Genomic DNA, 25988 nt, shown 5'->3' with positions numbered 1-25988 from the left:
TGTTCTTAAGACCTACTGCAACCCGAAATTTTGTGTTCCTCATTATAGTTAACTATCATTAAGATTGGTTCCATTGGCTCCAAAAAAACTGCAGGACAAAATTAGGTGGAAGAATAATAATAATAACTAGATTTGCCATTGCAAGCAATAGCGGATGTCACCCTTCCCCCATTGACACTAAGCAGCAGCCATTTCAAAAATTTTAAACAGTGAATGCACATATATGCATATGCATGGCAATACATATTTCTGTAATTTTTCAGAATATTTGAAGCATTTTGAAATTTTCATATTTTTGCTGTTTCCATGGCAACGGTGGCCATTTTTGAAATTCCATAGTCAAAAGTCTCATCCAGACTTGCCAGTTAACATTATTATGAAGTTTCATTAAGTTTGGAGCATTTTGAAATTTTTGAAATTTTTGTAGTTTCCATGGCAACGGTGGCCATTTTGGAAATTCCAAAGTCAGAAGTCTCATCCAGACTTGCCAGTTAATAATCGTATGAAGTTTCATAAAGTTTTAAGCATTTTGAAAGTTTTGAAATTTTTGATATTTTTGCTGGTTCCTATGGTAACAGAGACCATTCCCAAAATTTAATGACAGATGCCACATTGGTACATGGGAGGGAACATATCTTCAAAGTTCCAATGGATTTGACCTACCATTTTAAGAAAGTAAATGCTACTTTAAGGTTTTGGAGGCATTTTAACCATTTTTACATTGTTTCCATGGTAACGGCAGCCATTTTGGAAATTCCAACTCCAAATGCCACATGTACAAATGTTGCTCATCGTTACTGTGAAGTTTCATTAAATTTGGAGCATTTTGATATTTTTGAAATTTTTGGTGTAGTTTCCATGGCAACATAGTAGTTCTAATGATTGCCAAAATCAGTTAAAACCTGTATATAGTGGACAACTACATTGTATAAAAATTTAATGATTTTAAGTTTAAGCATTCTCAAATTATTCACCAAACTCCAAAATTTTATTTTTTCACCTTTCTTCGGTTTCCATGGTAACGACAGCCATTTTTTAGTGCCAAAGTTCCACTGCAACGCAATAGTTGGTGTTCCTTGTTATAGTGAACAATCATTTAGATTGGTTCCATCGGCTCTGAGAAAACTCCCGGACAAAATTAGGTGGAAGTATAATAATAATAATAATAATACAGAAAAAGAAACAGAGGAAAAGCAATATGTCACCCGACATTGTCGATCGGGTGACATAATAATAAAAAAAAGAAACGGAGGGAAAGCAATATGTCACCCGACATTGTCGTTCGGGTGACATAACTAGAATTGCTATTGCAAGCAATAGCGGATGTCACCCTTCCCCCCTTTGCCACTAAGCGGCAGCCATTTCGAAAATTGTAAACGGTGGATGCACATATATGCATTGCTATACACCTTTCTGCAAATTTTCAGAACATTGAAAGCTTTTTGAAAATTTTCACATGTTTGATGTTTCCATGGCAACGGCGGCCATTTTGGAAATTCCAAAGTGGAAAGTCTCATCTAAACTTGCCAGTAAACATCTATATTAAGTTTCATTAAATTTAAAGCATTTTGAATTTTTTGAAATTTTTGCTGTTTCCATGGTCACAGTGATTAATTCCAAAATTCCAAAGACACATGCCACACTGTCTGATGACATGTTACATATGATTGAAGTTTCATTGGGTTTTATCTTATATTCTTTAAGAAACTGCTCCTTTAATATGTTTTCCCATAGGGTCAATGTTAAACTTTTGCCCAGTTTCCATGGCAATGGTAGCCATTTTGGAATTTCTAAATATAGTCGGTGCTTCCACACATACCAGGCAACATTTCCATAAAGTTTCATTAGGTTTGGTCTAATAATAAAAGAATTGGCATTTTGAAATTGTTTTACATTGTTGCAGTTTCCATGGCAACGGTGGCCATTTAAAAATTTCAAAGGTGTCCTGCATAACTAGAGTTGGTGGTCCTCATCATGGAACCCATTCATTATGATTGGTCCACTAATCTATGAGAAAACTCTAGGACAAAAAGGTGGAATAATAATAATAATAACTAGATTTGCCATTGCAAGCAATAGCGGATGTCACCCTTCCCCCCCCCATTGCCACTAAGTGGCAGCCATTTCAAAAATTTTAAACAGTGAATGCACATATATGCATGGCAATATATCTTTCTGTAAATTTTCAGAACATTTGGAGCATTTTGAAATTTTCACATTTTTGTTGTTTCCATGGCAACGGCGACCATTTTGGAAATTCCAAAGTCAAAAGTCTTATCTATACCTGCCAGTTAACATTAATATAAAGTTTTATTAAGTTTGGTTCATTTTAAAATTTTTGACATTTTTGCTGGTTTCCATGGTAACAAAGACCATTCCCAAAATTGTAATGACAGATGCCACATTGGTACATGGTATGGAACATACCATCAAAGTTTCAATGGATTTGACCTACCATTTTAAGAGAGAAAATGCTACTTTAAGGTTTTTCCCATAGGGTTATAATGGGAAACCTTTCCCCAGTTTCCATGACAAAATCATCCAAAACCTGTATATAGTGGATACCTATGTTGTATGAAAATTTGATGATTTTTAGTTCAGGTATTCTCAAATTAGTCATCAAAAACAAAAAATTCATTTTTCACATTTTTGCTGTTTCCATGGAAACGGCGGCCATTTTAAAGTTCCAAAGTTTCACTGCAACTCCACTGCTGGTGGTCCTCATTATGCTCAACCATCACGAAGATTGGTTCCATTGCCTCCGAAAAAACTGCCGGACAAAATTAGGTGGAAGAAAAATAATAATAATAGGGAAAAAGAAACAGAGGAAAAGCAATATGTCACCCGACAATGTCGTACGGGTGACATAACTAGAATTGCGATTGCAAGCAATAGCGGATGTCACCCTGGTTCGCCAATTGCCACTAAACGGCAGCCATTTCGGAATTTTCAATCAGTGAATGCAGAAATATATATGCACGACAACAGATTAATCTGTTAGTTTTAATAGCGTTAGGTGCATTTTTCAATTTTAAAACAATTGTACTGTTTCCATGACAACGGTGGCCATTTTGAAAATTCCAAAGTCAAACTGGCATCCACACATACCAGGTGACATTTCTGTAAAGTTTCAGAAAGTTCAAAGAATTTTGATTTTGTTTTGCAATGTTTCCATGGTAACGGCGGCAATTTTGAAAATTCCAAAGACAGATGCTACGTTGGCACATGACATGTTTCATTTCAGTAAAGTTACACTAGGTTTGAATCGAGATTCTTTGAGAAAATACTACTTTTGTGTGTTTTTCCGTATGCATCAATGTTAAAATCTTCCTCTGTTTCCATGGCAATGGCTGCCATTTTGGAAATTCCACATACTATTTGCACATCTACACATTACAGACTATATTACCATACACTTTCAATAAGTTAGGTCTAAAATTGAAAGATACACAATGACTTCGAATTTCGAATTTGTTTTACATTTTTGCAATTTCCATGGCAACCGAAGCCATCTTGAACATTCCAAAATCAGGTGCACAACTTTACATGGTGGGTCACATTATGACATAGTTCTATCATTATCAGTCCATCATTTTCAAATGGACAAATTACTGCATAGAAGTTTATAGAATGTTCCATTAAAATTTCGAATTTCGGAGTTTCCATGGAAACGGAAGACATCTCGTACATTCCAAAGTCAGGTGCACAACTACATGTGGTGGTCTTCATTATGGTTAAGTTCCATGAACATCGGTCCATACAATTCTGAGAACTAGTCTGGACAAAATATTTCCCACCCCAAAATAATAATAAAGAAAAAGAATCGTACAATAACAATATGTCACCCGACCTCCGTCAGGGTGACATAAAAAAAAGAAACGTAGAATAACAATACGTCACCCCAACTTAGTTGAAGGTGCCATAATAAGAAAAGAAAAAGAAACGAACAATAACAATATATCACCACAACTCCGTTGAGGGTGCCATAAGGGGTGCCATAACTAGATATGCCATTGCAAGCAATAGCGGATGTTACCCTTCCCCAATTGCCACTAGGCGGCAGCCGTTTCGAAAATTTTAAGCAGTGAATGCACATTTATGCATGGCTTTACATCTTTCTGTAAGTTTTCAGACCATTTAGAGCATTTTTGATCATTTAAAAATTTTTGACATTTCCATGGCAACGGTGGCCATTTTGGAAATTCCAAAGTCAAAAGTCTCATCTAGACTTGCCAGTTAACAATATTATTCAGTTTCATTAAGTTTGGAGCATTTTGAGAAATTTTTTACCTTTTTTGCAGTTTCCATGGCAACGGTGGCCATGTTGGAATTCCAAAGTCAAAAGTCTCATCTAGACTTGCCAGTTGACAATCGTATTAAGTTTGGAGCATTTTGAAATTTTAGAAAGTTTTGACATTTTTGCTGGTTTCCATGGTTACAGAGACCATTCCCAAAATTTAATGACAGATGCCACATTGGTACATGGGAGGGAACATACCATCAAAGTTTCAATGGATTTGACCTACCATTTTAAGAAAGGAAATGCTACTGTAAGATTTTTGGAGCATTTTGACCAATTTTGCATTGTTTCCATGGTAACGGCAGCCATTTTGGAAATTCCAACTTCATAAGTCACATCTATAAATGTTGCTCATCATTAAGTGAAGTTTCATCAAGTTAAAAGCATTTTGAAATTTTTGAAATTTTTGATGCAGTTTCCATGGCAACATAGTAGTTCCGATCATTGTCAAAATCATCCAAAACCTATATATATAGTGGACAACTACATTGTATAAAAATTTGATGATTTTAAGTTTTAGCATACCCAAATAATCAAAGTGAAAATTTACACATTGCCATTGGAAAAGTGAAACAAAGATCATGTTTATGTGACGTTTGAAACTGTACGTATAAGAAAATTTCATTCATACTGGCAACAAATCTGACCAAATAATGATAGCCTATGCATGGACAAAACACGAGAAATGGCGAGAGAAAAAATAATTCTTTGCAATGGAAATTTCTGGGGAAAAAAACATGAAAGAAGAAACGAAGGTCAGTTAATTATACTCTATAAGTGAAAAACCTTGGTTATTGGATATCTACTTATTAAATAAGTTAAAGTAATAAGTGCAAACAATAGCTTATCAAGTCGAACAAAAAATTTAAATCTTACAAAACTGAATTTATTCACATGGTAAATTCTTGTCAAATTTTGCAATCATTAAGTAAAATGAACAAGATCTGTATAACAGGGGTTTTCGTCGTTCCTGTTATATTAAGAATTCGAGGGGAAACTCACTGTCTAAAGTCAACAAAACTAAGTTAAGCTTTACGATGGTTTATATATAACTTTCTCAATAGTGCAAAACAATTACAATAAAAGTTCAACGGTGTATATTCCAAAAGATAAAACAAATGGTATTCCAATAAATGTTCTATACTAAATACAATGAATATCACTGTAAAATGCACGGCGTCCGTACAGCTTGACCGCTGGTATCCAACTGACCATTTACATAGAAACGATCTAATAGAGATTTCCAATAAAATGACATACGTACGTAACTCGACGTACGGACCTAATGGGACTGGTTATTGCCAACGATTGAATTTGGTTAAATACGTCGCTCAAGTTTAAACCAAGTATTCAAAGACTATTAAAACCATACACTGGAATGTACGTCCATATCAAATATTTTTTACGGTATATAAAATGAATGAAATCATGTATTTTTATATATCACGTGGTTCTCCAGATTCCCGCCTGAATTTTCTCTGACATAAGATCACGTATAGACACGTATCCCTTACCTATTATACGATCGATTTGAGTTATCTTTCATGGTTTTGATAATGAGATTTATTTTTTTAATACGCATTGCAGATGAACGCTCCATTATTCTATATTTTAAATGCAATTTTTTTTCGTTATCCGATGTTCTATCTTCTTTCTTTATCCATTTATTTATATTTTGTGGGGAAAATATGTTTTAGAAGGATATTTTGCTGACAAGTTCAGAAATGTCGAAATCATTGTTTGTCTTGATTTGTCGATGATCGATTAAAGTTGAAAAATTGAGATAAAACTATCGCTTCCAATTCATTTCTAAGTTAACGTATTTTCCATTTATTATAAAGTTAATAAATAAAAAATTCCCTATAGAGGTTGTATTTTAGAAGATGTGTTCGATAAAGGATTGTTCTGTGTAATCTTGTTTAACGGGGACAACATTTTAAAATGCTATACAAGTCCAAATACAAAAGACATTTCCAGGCAACATATTTTATATCCCTCGAAGTGCCTTCACTTATAGTATTTTATCCATTTATTGATAAACAATTTTTTTAACTGCATAAATCATTGTAGTGCAAGTGTCATAAGTCAGAAACATAGAATAAAAAATAAGATGATATGATTTCGATGCGCAATTCAGTCCAAGCGCACGTTAATATTTTCCTTTTCGGTGTTTTTATTCCCAATGCAGTGTAGAAGATCACGACTTTGCGCAACGCTAAAATATAAGTATCAACAGGATGTTGGACAATAAGTGTTCATTGCATATGTAGTTTGAATATGCATATTCAAGACGAGAGAATGAATATGAACCCGACTTTATACTAGACCTACACGCTGGTCCAAATTTTTTATCATGCTAGTTCACAAGGTCCACAGGATGACATGACACTCTACCTGGACACATAATTCTGACTCCGGACCATAAATTTTGCTCTTACTCCTATACCATATATCGCGTGCTTAGCAGAGATGCAGTCAATCTTTGATTTGAACCAGCCGGGTATCGAACCCAGGACCTCCCGCACCCGAGGCGAGCAAGCTACTACAGAACCACAGAGGCGGTTATAAATATTGAAGATACGCATACATGTACATGTTAGCCCCCTGACATTATCACATTTCCATGTTCAGAAAACCACTTAATTTAGGTAAAACCCTGATTTGTTATAATTCTAAAAGTTTTAAAATTGGAACGGGACGGATGAAAGGACAGACAAACAGATAAGAAAATATAATAACCCCTTGCTATCATAAAAGAAAGGCAAAAGGGGCATTCAAACTCATAAGTCGAAAATAAACTGACAACGCCATGGCTAAAAAAATAAAAGACAAACAGACAAACAACAGTATACAAAACACAACACAAAAAACAAAAGACTGAGCAACACGAACCCCACCAAAAACTGTGGGTGATCTCAGATGCTCCGGAAGGGTAAGCAGATCCTGCTCCACATAAGTTGGTAATAAAAATAAAAGAATCCTACTCAACAAAACTACAATAAAAAATTCCATACATGTTTATGTCCGTTTTTCAGACGTATTTGTATAAGTTGCACTCCAAACATTTCACAAAAACAATTTGTGAGCAATGACGTTAAATTATACCCATGCATCTTTTTAAAAAAAGAAGGGAAAAAAATACTGATTTAGTAAAGTGTAATCATGTTTTTCTTGAAGATGCATTCCAATAAATTCCATATTCCATTTTATTAAATTCTACGGAAAGATGACAAAGTGCTATCAGATAGACGCATTGTTATCTGTATTTTTGAGTCGGACAAAAGTATCTTGAAATAAATTATAGAATTATGCTAAAAAAAAAAGAAGTTAGTCGTGTACACCTTTTACATTCCGGCGTGTTAGAAACTCTTGTTTTCACATCATTACTTATAAATCAAAAATGAGAATATCACCTCGCTTCAGATTTCATTATTTTTATTATTTCAAACTTAATTTTTATTTTAGTGGTTTTAAAAATTCCTCATTTGAAAACTAAATATATGGGTCAAGTGAAATGACCAAGTAACGATCGGTGCATTTGATTCCGGTAACTGGATTATTTATTCTCTTAAAGGTCGTTGTCAATAAAAATCTTCCAGAATTCGATAACAAAATATGTAAAGATTTAAAATAGTAGATTTGGATAATTTTTTAATAACATATATTCCAACATAATACATACATAATGTATTCAACGAGCAAAAAAAAATCATGCTTCATTGCAATAGGCCGAGATACGTTCAGATACGTTGGTTATGTAGAGTAATGTCATTTTATTGGAAATCTCTATTATGAATTACGTAATCTTACTTAATCATAACTACATGTAATAATGAAATTTGTCACTTAATGATTCAAACAAATAATACAATTAAAAAACATATATATGATAACAAGAAATGGACAATGCTAGGATTAAAATGGATTAACTTCTCAACATGTAAGCTAACAATTTCGAGAACAATAGTCGCTTGCTTTTAGGTAAAGTTTGAATTTCCACGAAACAAAACAAAGAGGAATATATCGCTGTCACATCTATCCCACCAACTATCAAATAATTCTCTTGTAATTTGTGATATATATATATATACAATTATTTAGGTACAAGTATACAATATTTATTTATACCAGCTGACACAGCAACTTGAAGAGTAGACTAGAAGCCCCAGTTTTTAGATTTTTTCTAAAAGATTTACTTTCCTAATCTATAGAATACCCTGAGAAATTTGGCAAGGGCTACTGTGGTAGCTAATTTAATAATTTCATTTCATTTAATAATGTAATGATTTTAAAATTCAGAATTATGCCACTTAAATAAATACTATCATTTTAATTATTATCTTTTACAGAATTTCTATTGTTCAGTGAAAATAAGTTATTCTAAAATATTTCTGGTAAACTTATCCTTTTTTCTGTAGGATATTTTCTAGGCAGTACTGCACTGTTCAACAAAGAAACAAAGATGGAGTTAAAAGGCCTTTTTGCTATGAAGAAACTATTGTGACTCTGGGTCTCACTTTTTAGAATGTAAAAATCTAAATGATCAGTACTAGTAGTGTTTATTATATTTATTTCCAAAAGATTTTTTTTTAAATTGTGACAAGATATTTTATTGCTTCAAACATTGTTAGATGTATTTAGGAAAATTCTACCAAGAGTGATCCTATATCCCATTATTACAATTACAATGGAAATTTAATCAGCCAGAGCTAATTTATATCAATTCAGCTAGTTTTCTAGGAGACATTTCATAATTTTTAACCAATTTATTGTCTTTTAATCTTGACCTCTTATCCTTCTCTGAAAAGGAGGCAGGTATGTCTTGTAAATATTAAAAAACCATAGTTCTAAATCGAATTTTGTTTATTTTCTTCTTGATTTTTGTGATGTTAACCCCTTTTCATTGATTTTGTTTGATTTTCATTTTAGACTTGTGATATCAGGGGAGATAACCACTTGCACAAAATCGGCAAAAAAACACCGCTTCGTGTTGAAAATAACTTGACGTTTGCGTATCCAAAACTCTGTTGCCTGGATATTCATATCGAGTGTTTGTCCTAATGAGATGCCTTATTAAATTCAAATTCAGCCCATCATTTTTAGTTTCCTCGAAAATATTTAGATTTTTCGATCAGGAGACTTGACAATTTTCACGCAAACTTCAGGTTTGAAGATAAAATTAAGAAAGAAGGACTTTTAGTTGATGTGTAAATTTTGAAGAGTGAAAACTATATATACTGAAGATTATTTTGATTGGTACGTTTTTATCATGACAGTGGTATATTATTTAGAAAAAATGAGGTTTGTCTCTTCCGTAGTTTTACAGAATTTTCAATGTCACGTGACTATTGTTGGTGATAGAATTGGGGTCAAACCGTGACCTGCTTTCCAACTGGGTATATACTGCGGTTGTGCTATTTGCACAGTCAAATTAAATTGACCGTATAATCATTTGTGATATACAGTCACTGACCGTACATCGCCTTGTTTACGACGTTGACAATGCGTTTCCATAGAGTTTTATTTATGACATCATTTAAAAGGTACAGGTTCACGGAATTTTTACGCTGTAAATTAAAAAAAATGATGGTTTTTACCCTAAATATTTCATTTGGAACAGTTGTAGGAGTTGCAGTATATAAAGAATAACCATACATTGTCTCGAAATATAAATTTTATTTGTACTCGGCTCAAAACAGGATAGAAATGCTCGGCACAGCCTCGCTTTCTACCTGTTTTTAAGTCTTGTACAAATAAAATTTATATTTCGAGACAATGTATGGTTATTCTATATATGTTTACATTTTTGAATTTACAATACTCAACGATAGCTTTCAAAAATAAGTTTCTTCGTATTAATGAAAACCATATTGAAGAAACAACATACATCTGAGGGCTTATTTACAGAGCACCAGTTAAATAACAGAGATATGGTATTATTGTCCACTTTAAATTTTGTATTTGCTACCTATCTACCAAACAAACATGTTGTAGGGAAAGAGCAAATTCATATTCTCAGTATGAAAAATATGTCAAATGTGGGGTGAAATGTTTTCCTGTTGTCTTGTGACCTAGCGCATTATAATCAAGCCAAAATATCTAATGTAATACAATTCATAAAAAATTAAACAAACAATTCTAAATTTGAACACAAAAATGAGCGCAAATCTGACTGGAACTTTCCATGGTTGTTTCCTCAGCGAGACTTCTATACAACTTTTGTACACCATGCCTTTTACTATTAGAGCATAACACGTTTCCAATTGTATTGTTTTCATGGTATTATATATATAGAAGTCGCAGAAGATCTTCAAACGTGTATAAATCAGGATTCATATCAAATATTTTTAAATCAAATAAACACTAACGTATGTATAAATGGTAAAATAGGGTGTTGCATTTCTGACAGGAACACATATTAATGTCAAACGTTCTTGTTTGTCAGCATCGAAGTAAGACATTTACTATTCGACTGATTTTTCATTTAGTGCAACACAATGATAAGTTGGTATGACATATGTTTAATTTGAAGTTCGTCTTTAACTTTGGGTTTTAAAAAACGAAACCTTCTTTAACACAACATTTTCTTTCAAAACTAATTGTTCTATGTCCAGCATTTACATATTGAAGTATCCCACCTTTTTCTCAAATTAAAAAAGAATGGATTATTTATGTTAGATATTAAAAGTGTTTTAGACATTTTATGATATTCACTACATTGAATACATTGTATATTCTCTCATACACTTGATATTTTACAGAATTATTAGAAACCCAAGTAAAGACTGATTTACCTTTAAAGGTTTACATGGACCAGTCAACTCAAACAGTTATTGAGGAATTGAGAGCAAAAGGTCCTACAGAAGGTAGTAATTTTCATAACAAAGAGGAATTAATTAATTCTTACAAATTTCTTATTTTGAAGTTTTATTGTGACAAATTATAGTAATACATTTGCAGTTTAACATTTTATCAGAAAAGATTAATGGCATTATTTTTTTTTATTATCAGATCTATGTCATATATATCATGGATAAGTATTTTAAATTGTCTGAATACAGCCTTTTGTAAGAAATATAAACATAAACTAAGAATACTTAACAAGGGTGAAAGTATGGAATTGCTTTTAACTTGATCCCCATTCATTCCAGGAATGATAAAGTCGACAATAACATTGACTGGTATAAAGAATGCTCAAGAAAAAGCTGATCTCCTTTATTCTCGGCGAAGTGAAATAAGCACGGAGTCAATTGAGTTCAAGTATGCTGAAGAAGGCAGTCTTGTTTTATATGTGGAAATTGCTATTGGTTTGCTGCAAGATGATAGTTTGTTGTACAGAGAAATGGAAAGTTTCATTCAGCGTGTATTTGCGGTTGCCGATTTGCAATGCTTTTCAAAGAAACAGTGTGATGTTTTCTTTTCTATACTAGAAGGTATGTTTCAGTTTTCAATTTCAGTTACAAGAGAGTAATCAAACATGTCAAGTGTAAATTGAGACATTGTACGATACAGCATTCATTCATTGATTTCATGTTTTTCATATTGCAGATAAGGGGTATTTTACTTGGAGTATCCTGATTTATGGTTCTATAATGGTTAATAGAAAATGTACTTCTGCAAGCATGATATTTGTCTTATTTAGCAAACAGGAACCGATTTTGATACTCATGATAGTAAAAAATGAATAATGAATGGGCAATTTCATTTGTCATACCCCTAAATGAAAATGACATCCAATCAGTGGTGCTTTTTCTAGTTCATTTGGATGTTTTCAACCAATCACAAGGTTTCTGTGTAGATTTTTGAATATATTACCAAGACTGCCTCAGACTTCGAAGTTTATACCAAGTGCACGGCCGGCGCTCGAGTTTAAATCAATTATGCAGATATACTGGATTTTCCTTATCTACTGTTCTAAACACCTCTTCTGCCAATAATCTAAGGCTTGCTTTGAGAGATGACATTTTTTTTAATTTTCATAGCACTGCATCATATACGTGTACTTTTGTAATCCCGGTAAAGGAAACAAAATGCTCTTTCTGTATTTTTTTCTTCAAATTTTATAGCGTTTGTCTTGCTGCAGAAATGACAAGATAGTGAGAGAAAAAATGAAGTACACATAACGGAAGAGTATTATATGGTTAATTTCCCCAGTTTGTTTTTGGTTTTTGCTAATTCTTTTAATATATGGAGCTGTCTTTATGTTTGTTTGCAGATTTTAAAATTAAGTGATGCCCAATATTTTGACCCGTTTTTCATATTTTATTTTGTTACATGCCAGGCCAAACCTTATATTGTCTTGTTTGGCCACTTTCATAAGCTTGAAAGTATTCTGGATTTGCTTTTATTTGGTTGGAAAAGAATAATATGTCATAGCCAAACTGTCTGTTTCAAGTGCAGTTATCGCTGTGATTATATTTGTTGGTATAAAATAGACTTTTAGAGTATAGACAACTGTGAACGGTAGGGAAAATTCAATAAAGAATGTGTTGAAAAGTATGGGACCCAGTATAAAACCTTGTGGAATACCTTTCGAAAAATTGTGAATTAACAGAAAGTGATTGATTTTGTGATCACCGGTTGTGCTAATTTTAGATTTTTAACTAAAATGCCATCTACACCTAGGCCTTTTTTATGTTTTTTTTTGTCTACAAATTCATTTAAGATGGTAGAAAATTCTAGTTCTTATGTGGCGGTTTTGATTTCATGTTCAAGTTTTCTTTATAGCACTTCAATGGTTTTTGATTGCAGCTGTGTTGTTGTCAAATGTCTTTTTTATATTCATAAAAACAAAGTCTTTGAAGTGTTCTGCTACTTGCTTTTTTTTTGTCACGAATTATTGTTTCGTCATGACAGAAACAAAAATATTTTTGTAATTAAGTTGCTTTATCTTTAAATGAAGGATTTATAGTTGATGATGTCTTTTTTTGTTCAACTACATGTATAATGTGTTTTGATAGATTTTTCTGTATTTCAGTAATTGGATTTCTCTGTTGTTATAGTTTACCCAGTATTTATTTCATTTGTGTTTGTTATACCTTCGTTAATAGTGTTGTGATAGGAATTGTTGAAAATGATTCGCTGAAGTACACAAAACGTTGCACGTTCATGTCGTTAATACTGCCAAAAATCTTATAATTAGTTTGGAAGATGTTTGCATATTCGATTTCCTAGAAGCCGTCACATGAATTGCAGTAGAGTTCAATGTGGCGTTTAGTACCTTGCCTTATAGCATTAGTGGCATTGGTTCTAACTGGATCAGAGTTCAGTGATATATCACTGCACTATAATAAATCTATGACATAATTGTGATATAGTTTGAAAATCTAGAGGGAGTGTACTGTATCTTAAAGGATAGAGCTACATTGAGTGATATCAATGTACAGGTCATTTGCAAGGGTCACCTCATAATTTTGAAATAGCTAATGTTTACAATACATACGAGAGCCGGCTTGTGATGGTTCGTCCGATTGTTGTAATCTGATTACATAGATGTAGTTTTGGTTTTTGTCTATTCAAAGAGATTTGTAGTTATAACTATAACTTTAAGAGGTAAGCTAGATGAGACAGCATTTTCCCTCACATTTACATGAATACAAATGTCTTTCTTTATTGATTTGTGTAAACTTAAAATATCACAACAGACATTACCGTGATCTCGAGTAATATTTTGTCTGACAAAACATAGAATTTTGTTGAGAATTGGTGGTAATAATAGGCTTCCGTACGATTCCTGAAATCGCCCCATCTCTTCAAGTTCTCATATGTTACTTTCTATTGTGTCACTGATCGATTTTAGGCCCTTATGTCTGGGTATTAGTGCAGGCAAATTTGGCAAGTTTTGTATGGCTGCGTTGACGATTTTGCGTTGTTGGTCATTTCTTTCTTGTAGAATTTATATTGCTTGGTTAAAATTGTATCAGAAATTTGCATTCTCGCTATACACTGGCTATCTTCTCCGGAAAGGATTAAATCTTTGTACGTCATAGAGACCTAATGAGAAACTTTTTTAATTATAGACCAAAAATTATGAAATTAATAGTAAGAGTTTGTATAAATCATATATTAACATACATCAAGGAAAAAAATAATAATTTGAAAAATGGATTTTTAAGAATTTTTTCTGCAAATATATAGAAGTCAAATGGACAATAGAAACACCAAAGCGTTTTGAATAGTGAAGACTTTGATTAGAAACAAAATATATAAAATAGAATGTATTGTACTCTTTACAATTACAGAAAATTTGGAATCTTCATCAGATGAAGACAGTTCAAGTCTGGATGAAGCATGCAGTAGTAGAACAGACCTTGTTTTAAATGTTGAAATTAGAAAAGATGCTTTTGTTACTGAGGAATCCTTGTCTCATAGTGTTCACAACTTCCTGGGAAAAGTTGTTTCAGGGATAAATGGTCAACCAGTTACGCAAAAACAAGAAATAACAGCTGTTATAGGAGTACAAGAATCAGGTATTTATTCCAATGATCTGTTGTAATATATATCCGTTATTTTTTATAGTACTAATTTGAGTGTGATGAATTACAAAATAAGACAGATTTAAAGTGTTTTAGTCATTGGCAGTAAAGCCTTTAAACAATATGTCTGCTACTTTTCATCGTTGAAGTTCTTGAGCAGAAACTTTTCAATGTTGTTGGATATTTTGGCATTAAAATTCAAAAATTAAGAGATGATATTATAAGTCCACTTTATACCCCTTAAATTTGAAAATCATAAAGTACTATAATTATCAAGTAACACCCTAAAGTTGTTCACAGGACATTACTTTGGTAGATAACATCATTTATATTTTTCAATTGTGTCTTACATATTTTTGTAAGGGCTTCAAATTTTTTGCATTAAATGCAAAAGTACAATTTTGCCTCATTTACAGAGTTGTCATTGATATTAAGATATATGCCAATGCCCTACCCAAAAGATATTTTGCTATAAAATATCATATACTTAGATGTTAATGTGGGTGAAATGTAATTTTTTGAAAAGACTTCGGCTCATAACTAAAACTACGAAAAAATGACCATGTGTATGAAGTCATTGTGATATCACAACTGACATTTATAAACTAAAGTTTCCAGGTTATACAGTGTATCATCCTTTTCCTTTAGCAAAAGAACTAACATAATTTTGGAACGTTGCAAAATTACTATTTGTGCAATTTAAAGGGGCAAAAGTAATGGCTCTCATCATTTTTCCATCTTTACTTTGGGCATTGTACTACAAGCTTGAGTCTTAATTCTTGTATTGTTTATTATGCTGCTATTTTAAATCTTTTCGGAAAACAACAATAGACATAAATAAAGGCAACAGTAGTATACCGCTGTTCAAAAGTCATAAATCGATTCAGCGAAAACAAATCCGGGTCGAAAACAGAAACCTAAGAGTGCAAAAATCCGAAAATTCATTCCCCTTTAAGTCATTGTCAACACTGGAAAATAAACTGCACAACTTTTACACTATGATTCGGAAGCGAATAAGCGTCACCAAATTTTTTTTCTATATTTCTTGTTATGTTTGCGTAAACCTATGCAAAATAACGCAAATCTTTGCGAAATAACGCAAACCTTTGCGAAATAACGCAATCTTTTGCGCTGTAACATAAACATTTGTTTTATCTTATTTTTTAAGTTTCAAGGGAAGCAGCTGTTATAAGTGGAGGAGGCTGCATGCATTAAGAATTGTCACCCTTTGTACTTATTGTAAAGTATAATTCTAGAGTGTTTAGCATAATAATGAGCAGGAGAATAAATGTTTATATATATATTATTACAACGAAAATTAATTAAATTGTAGTTTTATTGAAGAAAATAAAAATTCAATCCCAGTTAAAGTATCTGTGTAAGATTGGTTGGATCCAAACAAGCTACCCTATTGAAATAAATGTATAAGATGAAGATTTTTTTATTATTATAATTATGTACTCTACATTCAAATTGCTACCCAAAAATCTTAAATAGCTACCTCTCTCGATTGAAATTTAAAACCCCATGATTTTTATCAAAGAATCTTGATCATATTTTAAGATTTCAATATTCACTCTTTTTTCATTCAAAATAATTCATTTTAAAGCCGAAGGATCATTTTGTCTATTTTACTCTATAGTTTCACAATTGTATGATTTTATTTTTGCTCTTAACTACTGTCCCTTCCAGAAAATCAAAAATTTCAAAATCTTTCCTATACCATATCGAACGTTTAATTTATATACTTTTCTGATACAAAAATCTTTCATTATTTGTGTATAAATGCCATACAAGTATCAGTATCAGATGCACCTCGAATATAAAGCTTTTCAATGGATATAATTGAATGAATGGTAGCCAATTTAGAAGAGTTACTCTTTTCATTTTACTAGTAGCATAAACCACTTATATGTATCATCCTATTTTACCAAATTCTAACTTACTACTTTGTATCAAATCAATATCTTTAATACATATAAGTAGAATATTAAAGTTATAACCCAATTTTCATTCGTATTTCAGGAATTAATATATTTTAATTTATATGGCTATACTGAATGATTATCTTACTGATTATTGTTCTTTTCGAAAGTTCGTGCAGTAGTTACGTTTATTGTAAATTTTTCACAACTTGACTTATATTGAATTATAGATTGATTCATATTATATACATGTATTGTAAAACAGATGTGTTTTCTAGCAGTATGTTCACCCTAAATGTCTTGATTTCTTTTGCAGTGAATAGATGCACACCTACACATTCTTTTATTTATATTATTGTCAAATAATACATGAATCTTTTAATTATTGATATGCATTAAATTCAGTGGTTGCCTTTGTTACTGGATATCATGTTATCATTTTCGTTTGTTAGTTTTGAATAGTTTTACATGGGAGCTTCACGTTCAACTGGTTTACATATTTTCAGAACGATCGGAACTTTTCTCAATTTGCGGATAAGATTAGAGAAAGAAACATTGCAAAACCAGTTTGAAAAGAAGAGTGCTGTAGATTATTACAAATGGTTCAAAACTAATCTTTAATAATAGCAAGGCTAAAACTGTCCATTGTCGTCTTTCCCTTTGCCTAACTCAACATGATACGTCCCTCCGTAATTCTTAAATCACGGCCTTAGGATATGGACAGAACCTATCACAATGTCTGAGGAGAAGTTATCACCGACGTCACAATGTTTGAGAAGTAGGTATCAAAATTACCTCCGTCAAGCGTTTTAACTCTCTTAAGGGATACAAAGAGAACAGAATTAGCACTATAAATAGATAAGCGGCTTTTCTGCATAAAAATATCGTACAGTATCGGCTGTTCAACACAATGTGAATCCTCTAAGCTCTTTAACAAGATTCACACAGTGTGGCTATCTATCGATATTTTATTATATCAACGTGTAGAAAACCCAATAATCGGCTGTACTTACAAAACTCATGTTGTTGTTGACATAGAAAAGCCCGGGAAACCAGCATAATTATAAATGTTCGAAAAACGTAGGAGAATAACAAATGTATTGTAATTACTATAGTAATGATCCACATAGAAACCAAGATTCTGAAAATGCAATGGAAAATCTCCGTAAGGAATTCAAAGACGAGATTTAGAAGTTCAGTCACAATGATGGTAAGTCAATGATTATTAGTTGTAATGAGTGTAATATTAACATTAATTTTTTTCTTCACAGATACCGACAAAATTTTGAAAAGATATTCTGACAGAGAAATATATAAGGTAATTATTTCTTTATTTGCCTTTTGAGCGCCAAGGCTATTCCATATAGATAAATCATGTTAAGGGTTGATATTTGAGAAGATAGAATTTCATGAGCCCCAGGCAGAAGAACCGCAAGTCTTTTCAAGACGAAAATAGAGATGGTTTAGTTCAACAATATAATAAAAATAATAATAAATTCTTTATTTAAAGAGGGTAAACACAGTTAGTTACAATTAATAATCTTCCCTGAGGCCCTTATATACAATACAAGTAAAAAAATAATAATAAGAGAAATAAGCAAACATACAACATATTAACACATAGTCAGTTCACAATCGTATAGTCATGATAGTTAAGTGTACATGTACCATTAGAACATATAAAACAGTTACAGATAGTCTAGTCTGTCTACGGCAAATATTGCATAAATCTAAACAAATTGCAACAGAAATGGTTTCAACGGTTTTACAATACCAAGGCATGACACAATCATATATGAAAAGTCTAGAAAAATCGTACGATCGGAAATCACCATTTTGGGCTAAAAACATTGATTTTAACCAAAAATCGATGAAAATTGTGAAAAAATTTTGAAAATCGAAATTATGGCACTATGTTAGCCAATCAAATGTCAAAACGAATTCGGATGACAAAAACAACTACAAAGAACATTTCCGATGTAAAATTTACAATCCAGAGTTAGAATTTATTGGTAAAATTATCCCTTTTAATGATAAAATCACAAAAAAATGCAAAAAAAACCCATATATTTGAGATTCATATATGGCTGTTTTCAAACGTTTTATTTTGAAGGCAGCTTTGAAGGACAACATTTAACACAATTATTTACAATTATTTACAAAGTGAAAAAAGAAAGCAAACGGTTGTTTTAAGGAAAATCTATTTATCTATCAACGAAATTAGTCCAAAATTACCCCCCCCCCCCCCCCCCCCCCAAAAAAATTGAAATAAATTTCTACAAAAAATGTATTAATGTTAGATTTGTTATAACATTCATTGAATTAATATAATAAATGGCCTAAACTGTTCAATAATTGATTACTTTGATTTTTACTTGGTTACTTTTGTTTTCACCTAAAAGTATTAGGATGATAAATATAATTTCTGAAAAATTTATCTTTGAAAATATTTGATTTTGTTTTAATTTAACAAAAAACAGACAATTTTGATATAAGTCTTCTTAATGTATAGTTATATGTCTCTGCAATGTACATGCATATTGATGCCTTCACATGTCGTCAAGTTCATCGGCTTCTGTAATGTTACTTGTATTTGAACAATTCATTCCCCGACATTCCCCACATGCTGGGGAACAGTCTATTCCGTGTTTACGACAGGAGCATCGTTTTGTGTCACAGTTCAATTTGCAATTACATCTGATTATCCTAAGAAGCTTTTCGGGAGCCGGTGGTAGTATTGTTCTAATTGGAAGCAATTTATTGTCCTAAATATGCCAACCCCAGTCCTTTGGATCTAATTTATCACCTTTCCCAATCCAAACTTGAGTTTGATGATAAACTCTCATGCAATGTAGCTTAGCAGCGTCAGATGTTGGTGGGAGGGTGTGCACTTGTACATATATATTTCCAACGCAAACTTTGGAGGCGAATATTCTGTAGCGCAGCATATCTAATGTTTCAACATCTTGTAACCCTCCATATAATGCAACAAAGATTTGTTCTCCTGCATTGTGAAGGCTCTCGACATTAGACTCCTGGCAAAAGACAGCTGCATGATCTTGTAATTTAATGTTAGTACTAATTTTCTTGAAAACCGTGCCCTTGCCTTGACCAAAAATTCGAGATGTTGTGTCGCATCCGCTAAAGGCGTGAATGAATGGCAAAATATTGCAAACAAGTGGTCCAATTTTTCTCCTTGTCTCTGTTATGTCCCAAATCTTTATTTTGTGAGTGTTTTGCTTGGCTTCTGATTTGAAGTAAATCTTGTTTATAGTATCTTTTGAATGATAACAGAGCAGTATGAGTAGGTCAGTGTCTTCTCCTATGACGGTAGTTGTATGTTGTGCCGACTTTTCTATTGCTGTAAGCACAATCTTTAGATCGGCATCGTCTTCTGCATGGAAAACTTGAACATGTCCGTCCTTAAGTTTTTCTCCAAGGGTATTGATAAAGTGCTGTTTATTTTCTGAATTTGAAAGAAATTCATCTTTTTTTGTTTTAATTGGTGTGTCATTGTTAAAATTGACTTTTGGAGATATGATTCCTTTAGTACGTCTGAAATGAGTTACATCTTTTGTAGTTGGAACTGATGGATATCCGTCAAACACAACAGTTGTATCTTTATAGTGATTGCTAACATAATTGACGTAAGTCATACATATGGTGTCAACTATAGCTCCTTTTGTCCATGGTAAACGGTGTATAAGAGAACCACCATCAAGTACAAAGTGGGTTTCTGTTGGTGCTTTTGGTTTAAGTTCAATCAAATTCCACATATATTCGGCAAGGGTTGATTTTTGGGGTTCTCTTGGAAGGCCCGTGGTTTCAAATATTGATGAAGGAACTCCGCATAATTCAAATTGAAATATCTCTGAAATATCTTCGAAAATACCATGCGCAGCAGTGGTGCATCTCTGAAAAAGGAGCTGTGAATCTATTCTGATAGGTTCGCCGTCAAGTTTTGCCTGAACTTTGTTTCCAAGCGTAATGGCTTGTTTCTTTCTCCTAAACGTGTGATCAGCTATATTCTTTCCTACTAGTTCTTGTAGAATGGAAGTCCCAACCTTTTTGGCATCATCTACATTCACGGTTTTATCAGCTACTACTCCTGTCTCAATGTTTCGTAGTGAACGGTCTACCTCTGAATCAATGAATGGATTCCGACTTTTCAAGAACGTGAGAAGAGTTTGAATGTCGTTAGTGTCCTTTTTTTGTCTTGCATGTGTTTCGTCTTTGTGTTGTTCACTAGAAAAGTATCCTACCCCGGACAAATCCTGCATAGCTTGATTAATCTCAGCACATGCTGGCATGGACATAAGCCTAAGGGAACGCTGGCTTTCGGTCATTCCTCGACCTCTCGTCAATCCACCCGCTGTTTTCACACTTCACATTAGGACTTGTTCTATAAATAAATCTGAAGATATTCCAGCCCAGTACCTATTGCTGCGCCTTATGACATGATTCCCATTGATAAAATTAGCATACACATCAGGATGGTCTTTGTCTAAAGATTGCATTGTCATTAAGTAAACGTATGCTGTTTTCGTGTACAGATTATGTCCAGATGCAGCCAAAAAGGGCAACATTGCTTGGATGCTTTGCAAATGAAGAGGCCAGTTACCGGTTCTCTCTGCTTTGATTAATTTTCTTAAAACCTGAAGCATTTCTGAATATTGCAGCCACAACTTTGCTGTACGACTTTGCTTTAAAATTTCAGTTTTTCTCCGGACCGTTGTTTCTAGGTTTTTCAAGACGTCCGATGCACCCGCTTCTGAAGCTGACAGCTCTCCAGAGGATAATTGGGAATATAATTCATCAATTTCCTTCATTTCAGTTGTTTCAAGGGTTGAATTGGGTTCTTCCAAAAGTTTAGATACGTCAATATTGAATATCTCTGCAATCAACAAACAATACAGTGCTGTATCCACCAACATGTGACCCCTAAAAGCTCTAGCTACAGCTTTTCCGCTAAGGATATGCGTGACGGCATTCGGAGCGTATATGAGTTCTAACATCTCTTTCAAACCAGTATTACTCATAAGATTCCCTATTGAGCCGAGGAAGCTCATCTCTGTGTGGAATGGTCCTAATCGTAAAACCATAGACTTCAAGGTGCTTCCTGGATTTTCGTTTTCAATAATTGAGAAGGCTTTCCAATACAGAGGTTGATCAAAAGTCAAGATTGCTGTTATGTCATAACGCTTTGCTTGTTTGGCGACGAAGTTCAATGTGGAATAAATACAGGTCATGTCCGAAGCATTTAAATCTATCATAGGCAGGAATGAAACCGATGATTTTCCTGGGTAGTCTCCTGTCTGAACCATCTGCATGAAGCCAGACCACATTGGTATTGGATACTTGAAAGGCCAAACAATAACCGACAGCAGATCAAGACGAAAAGTCTTATCCAGTGTGTTTAATTTTTTCAACTCAGCATAACTTAATTCAGCCATGCGATCTGATTGAGGTTTGTAATATTTGATCTCTATCTTTGCTAATGCCTTTATTTCATCAGTAGAAAAAGCTATTCTAGGAATGGGTTGTGTTCTCTTCGTACCAGGCGTAATTCCAGCTATTATGCCCATGCCATGAAAAGTGTTGAGGCCGTCTATCGTTCTTGTGTTGTGGTCAACGTTACCTGCTACAAATTGTACAAAGCTGTTGCTTACATCGCCTGGAAGGTCAACTCCTTGTACAGCTGCAGCACTTGATTCAAACTTCTGGACTTCATAGTATGACGAACAAAATCCTAAGCTGTTCAATGTGGACACAAGAAATCGTGAAGCGAAGTTGTGATGCACTTGTACTCCTAGACCGAGTTGAAGCGGTGTAATAAGAGCTCGAGGTCGTGAAGCTTGCATTACTGCTTGTCCTATGGAAGCTATTTTCACTAATGGGTCCTTCTCAGAAAATATAGTAGAAAGGAATAACAGCAGGCTTTCGGGTAAGTATGATAAATTTGTATCAACTGATGCAATGTTGGCTGGAGTTGGATAAATAGACTTTGTGGTATCTACAGATCGGATGTCGCTTTTTATCAGTTTGGCAGCTGCTTTGATCAAAGCTCTCTTTTCGTCATCTGGATTTAGATTACTTGGCCTCTGGTAATAGTCCTGAAGAATACAACTCACGGTTTCTCGTAGAGTTACAACACTTTTTTTACCTGGTATATCGGTAATAATGATTTCGTCTCCAAAATGTTGCTTCAATCTTTTCTTCAAATATATCTGGCTATAAGCATTCCCATCACACATCTCGTCCATTTTTTCAACAAGATCTGATATCGAAATCTGTTCGTCGTCATGATGTTTAAGGAAGTCGACTATTTTGTAGAAGCCGTCTTCTTGCAAAGCTGGCCTTCCTCTTTTGTTTTCAGGCTTTGCGTCCGGTGATATGGGAGAACGAAATACAGGAATATTTTTGCACGTGCGGAAGTTTACACTACATGCCTGGTGATAAACAGCATCCGCTGCATGGAGGTCGCTCACGCTCTCAAGTCTTCCGCGAACCTCGGCTTCCCAATCATCATTTCGAAGATCACAAGCATCTTGTATGCTACTCTCAAAATCATCAGTACGAACTGGAAATACATTTTTGTCTTTTTTCTTGGAGTCTGTTGCTTCATTTCCACAGAATAAACAATGATGTTTAAAATCAAAATGGGACTTTGATCGTAATTTTGGAGTGTTTGTATTTGTTTCTCGTAGAACAAGTTTTTCTTTTTTGTATTTCTTTATATCATTTGGATTGGTATATGTTTTCCTGCAGAGTTGATGGACAAAATTACCCTCTAATGCGGACAAACAGTCTCCTCTTTCCTGGCTAGCTCTGATGATTCCAAGACAACCTTTTTGTCGCAATTTGATCAGCGTTGTTGGGTGGTCATCTTTTAGGCACACAATGCATTTCTCCATGGTATAGTTGTAGCTGAAAAGAGTAAGAACACAAATTATTTGTTGATGCATACTTTAATCATTATATGTCATATAACATATCAATACACATTATAATATTATTCGGAACAAGAAGAATTAACAACGTTGACTCTAAATAATAATGTTTTTTTGTTCGTGTGATGTTTCTTTTTTAGTGTGTCTATACACTGTAATTCATTTGTCCATTTCTCAATTTCTTAGGAATTCTAACACTACTGAAGATAATGAATTATTTGAAAAGCGAGAATACCGAAGTGTCAAAAAGGATGACAAGAGAAGTTGAATCAATGGGCTTAAATCGCGTCCGAGAAAACGAAAAAGGACATAAAAACAAACAAGACAAAATATACAAAGTACACACAGAAACGAGCAGCTTGAACTAAGCACAATATTTATCATAAAGCATTTAAAAGTATACTATGTTCGATGTTTTCCCTACTTGAAAACTTTCGATTGTGTTTTACTGTAGCATATTTCGTACATTTGTTTTGTTAACCATTCATTTTGAATTGACTTATTGATAGAGCAAGATACGCAATCAAATATTTTTGACTCCATTGTGATAAATTATTTTCATGGAAATAAGAAATTCAGAATAATATAATATAGTACCTGATATAGAAATGATCCTTGCGCTAAACAATTAGCACAGTGACTGTGGTTAGCTCCAATAAAATAATGACGCTGAATCGAACATAGGTCACTTCAAGTGATAGCTGAAATAAAGTTACAAAATAGTTTATTTTCGGCAATAATTCATTAAAAAAGGAAGAAAATAATTATTTACAATTAGTTATATGAAGAAAATGCAATATTAGTTAAGAATAAAGGCTTTGGCTATAGTAATAAGTGCAAAATCGACGAAATTGTAATTATGACTATCCATTTTTGTTAATTTGGCGTTCCATACTTTTTTGTTTTCGTTAGGGACGAGTCTTACTATGTTACTTTAAATTATTTTTATTGCTATATTTTGGACTTTTTTAGTTTAATATAGTTGATTTTCCGTAAAGGTAGTTGATTGTATTTATTTTCTTTGAAATAAACAAAAATATAGCGATCTTTGTCGTTTGACCTGCGTCAAAAACTTTTGTACGTCTAATTCATTTCTAGACGCATTTCCGAATATATAAATACACGTAAAACATTAGGGTATGTTAAAAAAACACTTACCAGCATATTTGTATAATAACATAAATTTATGTTAGCGATTCTTTCAGTGATATCATCTACTCAGTAGGTTTCTATAAATTGACATATGTAAGAGTCTTCTCCCCTTGTCGATATGGCGGACCATTTCTGACATGAATCGGAAGGCACATCACCGTTATTTTTATTTTCAATTTTCACCGATTTCCGACCGTACGATTTTGTTAGACTTTTTTAATGTTAATGTGCTATAATAATCTCATATGATATTCAAAAAGTCTTTTCTGTTGCAATTTGTTTAGATTGAATCTGTAGACAGACTAGACTAAGAGTGCATGTAGTAAATAGATATTATATACAAATCAAAATCATACATTCTATAAAAAAAGTAATAGAATTACATTCTCAATTTTAATTCCAATATTCTTTTACTACATATCTCTTTCAAATAAAAGACTAAAGATTAAACAGTGTAATATTTTTCTTCAATGGCTCCCAAATGTAACGGTCATTAGGGCATGACATCATATATCGAATGACGTCATTGTTGGGCATGTGACGTCACAGACGTCGAGCTGTCGTATTTTCTGGCACACGAAATGCAACCTTAAAAAACTACTGGCAGCAAAAGGGTTAATAATGATGTTTACTTTTACATGGAATGAATATACATAGTCGTTTTAGTTTGCCAGTGTACTGTGACCTTGCGTTCATAATCTGTAAGACGGTACTGTGCTTTTACGTTTTTGTGTACAGTACTGTGACTTCTTGTAGTAATATTACAACCTATCAGTTTTCATATCATATGATATGGCGATCATATTGGTGTGTAATTTTAACTTTACCATATATCTTAACTCTGCAAACTGTGTATGCAATTAGTCGATGCATACGTTTTGTCTGTTCTTTGACGAAAAGCTGTCGAAAATTGTTATATAATTGTTATTCTCTGACAAAGTATCCTACTCTGGATAAGCATGTATGGTTATTTTGTGATTTCATGTGTAAGGTTTCTCCTCTTGCAAACAACTTATTGTACTTTTGTGTACCTTATATTCGCTTTTAAATAATCCCGTAAGGCTAAGGATTTTTTTTTACTTTTATTTGTCGTAAGTACGGATTTCGCTTGTTTTAAAAAACAAAGAGAACTTCCGTGACCGTCGCAAATTGATCTACAGGACATTTTTAGTTTAGCCGTCTACAC

General features: G+C 33.1%; 1 protein-coding gene across 1 annotated transcript in view; it reads left to right on the top strand.

Moving 5' to 3' along the window:
- LOC127736901 (uncharacterized) overlaps positions 1–14795 on the top strand; it is a 28515-nt gene extending 13720 nt beyond the window's left edge. The window contains exons 2-4 of the mRNA XM_052247466.1: positions 11062–11166; positions 11452–11733; positions 14542–14795. Of these exons, the coding sequence (XP_052103426.1) occupies positions 11062–11166; positions 11452–11733; positions 14542–14795 (641 nt within the window). The remainder of the gene's footprint in view (positions 1–11061; positions 11167–11451; positions 11734–14541) is intronic.
- The last annotated feature ends 11193 nt before the right edge of the window (positions 14796–25988 follow it).

This window comes from Mytilus californianus, unplaced genomic scaffold (assembly GCF_021869535.1).
Source record: "Mytilus californianus isolate M0D057914Y unplaced genomic scaffold, xbMytCali1.0.p SCAF_4, whole genome shotgun sequence".
NCBI classification, from domain to species: domain Eukaryota; kingdom Metazoa; phylum Mollusca; class Bivalvia; order Mytilida; family Mytilidae; genus Mytilus; species Mytilus californianus.
The sequence above is the reverse complement of the archived record's forward strand: the minus strand, read 5'-3'. Positions and strand labels throughout refer to the sequence as shown.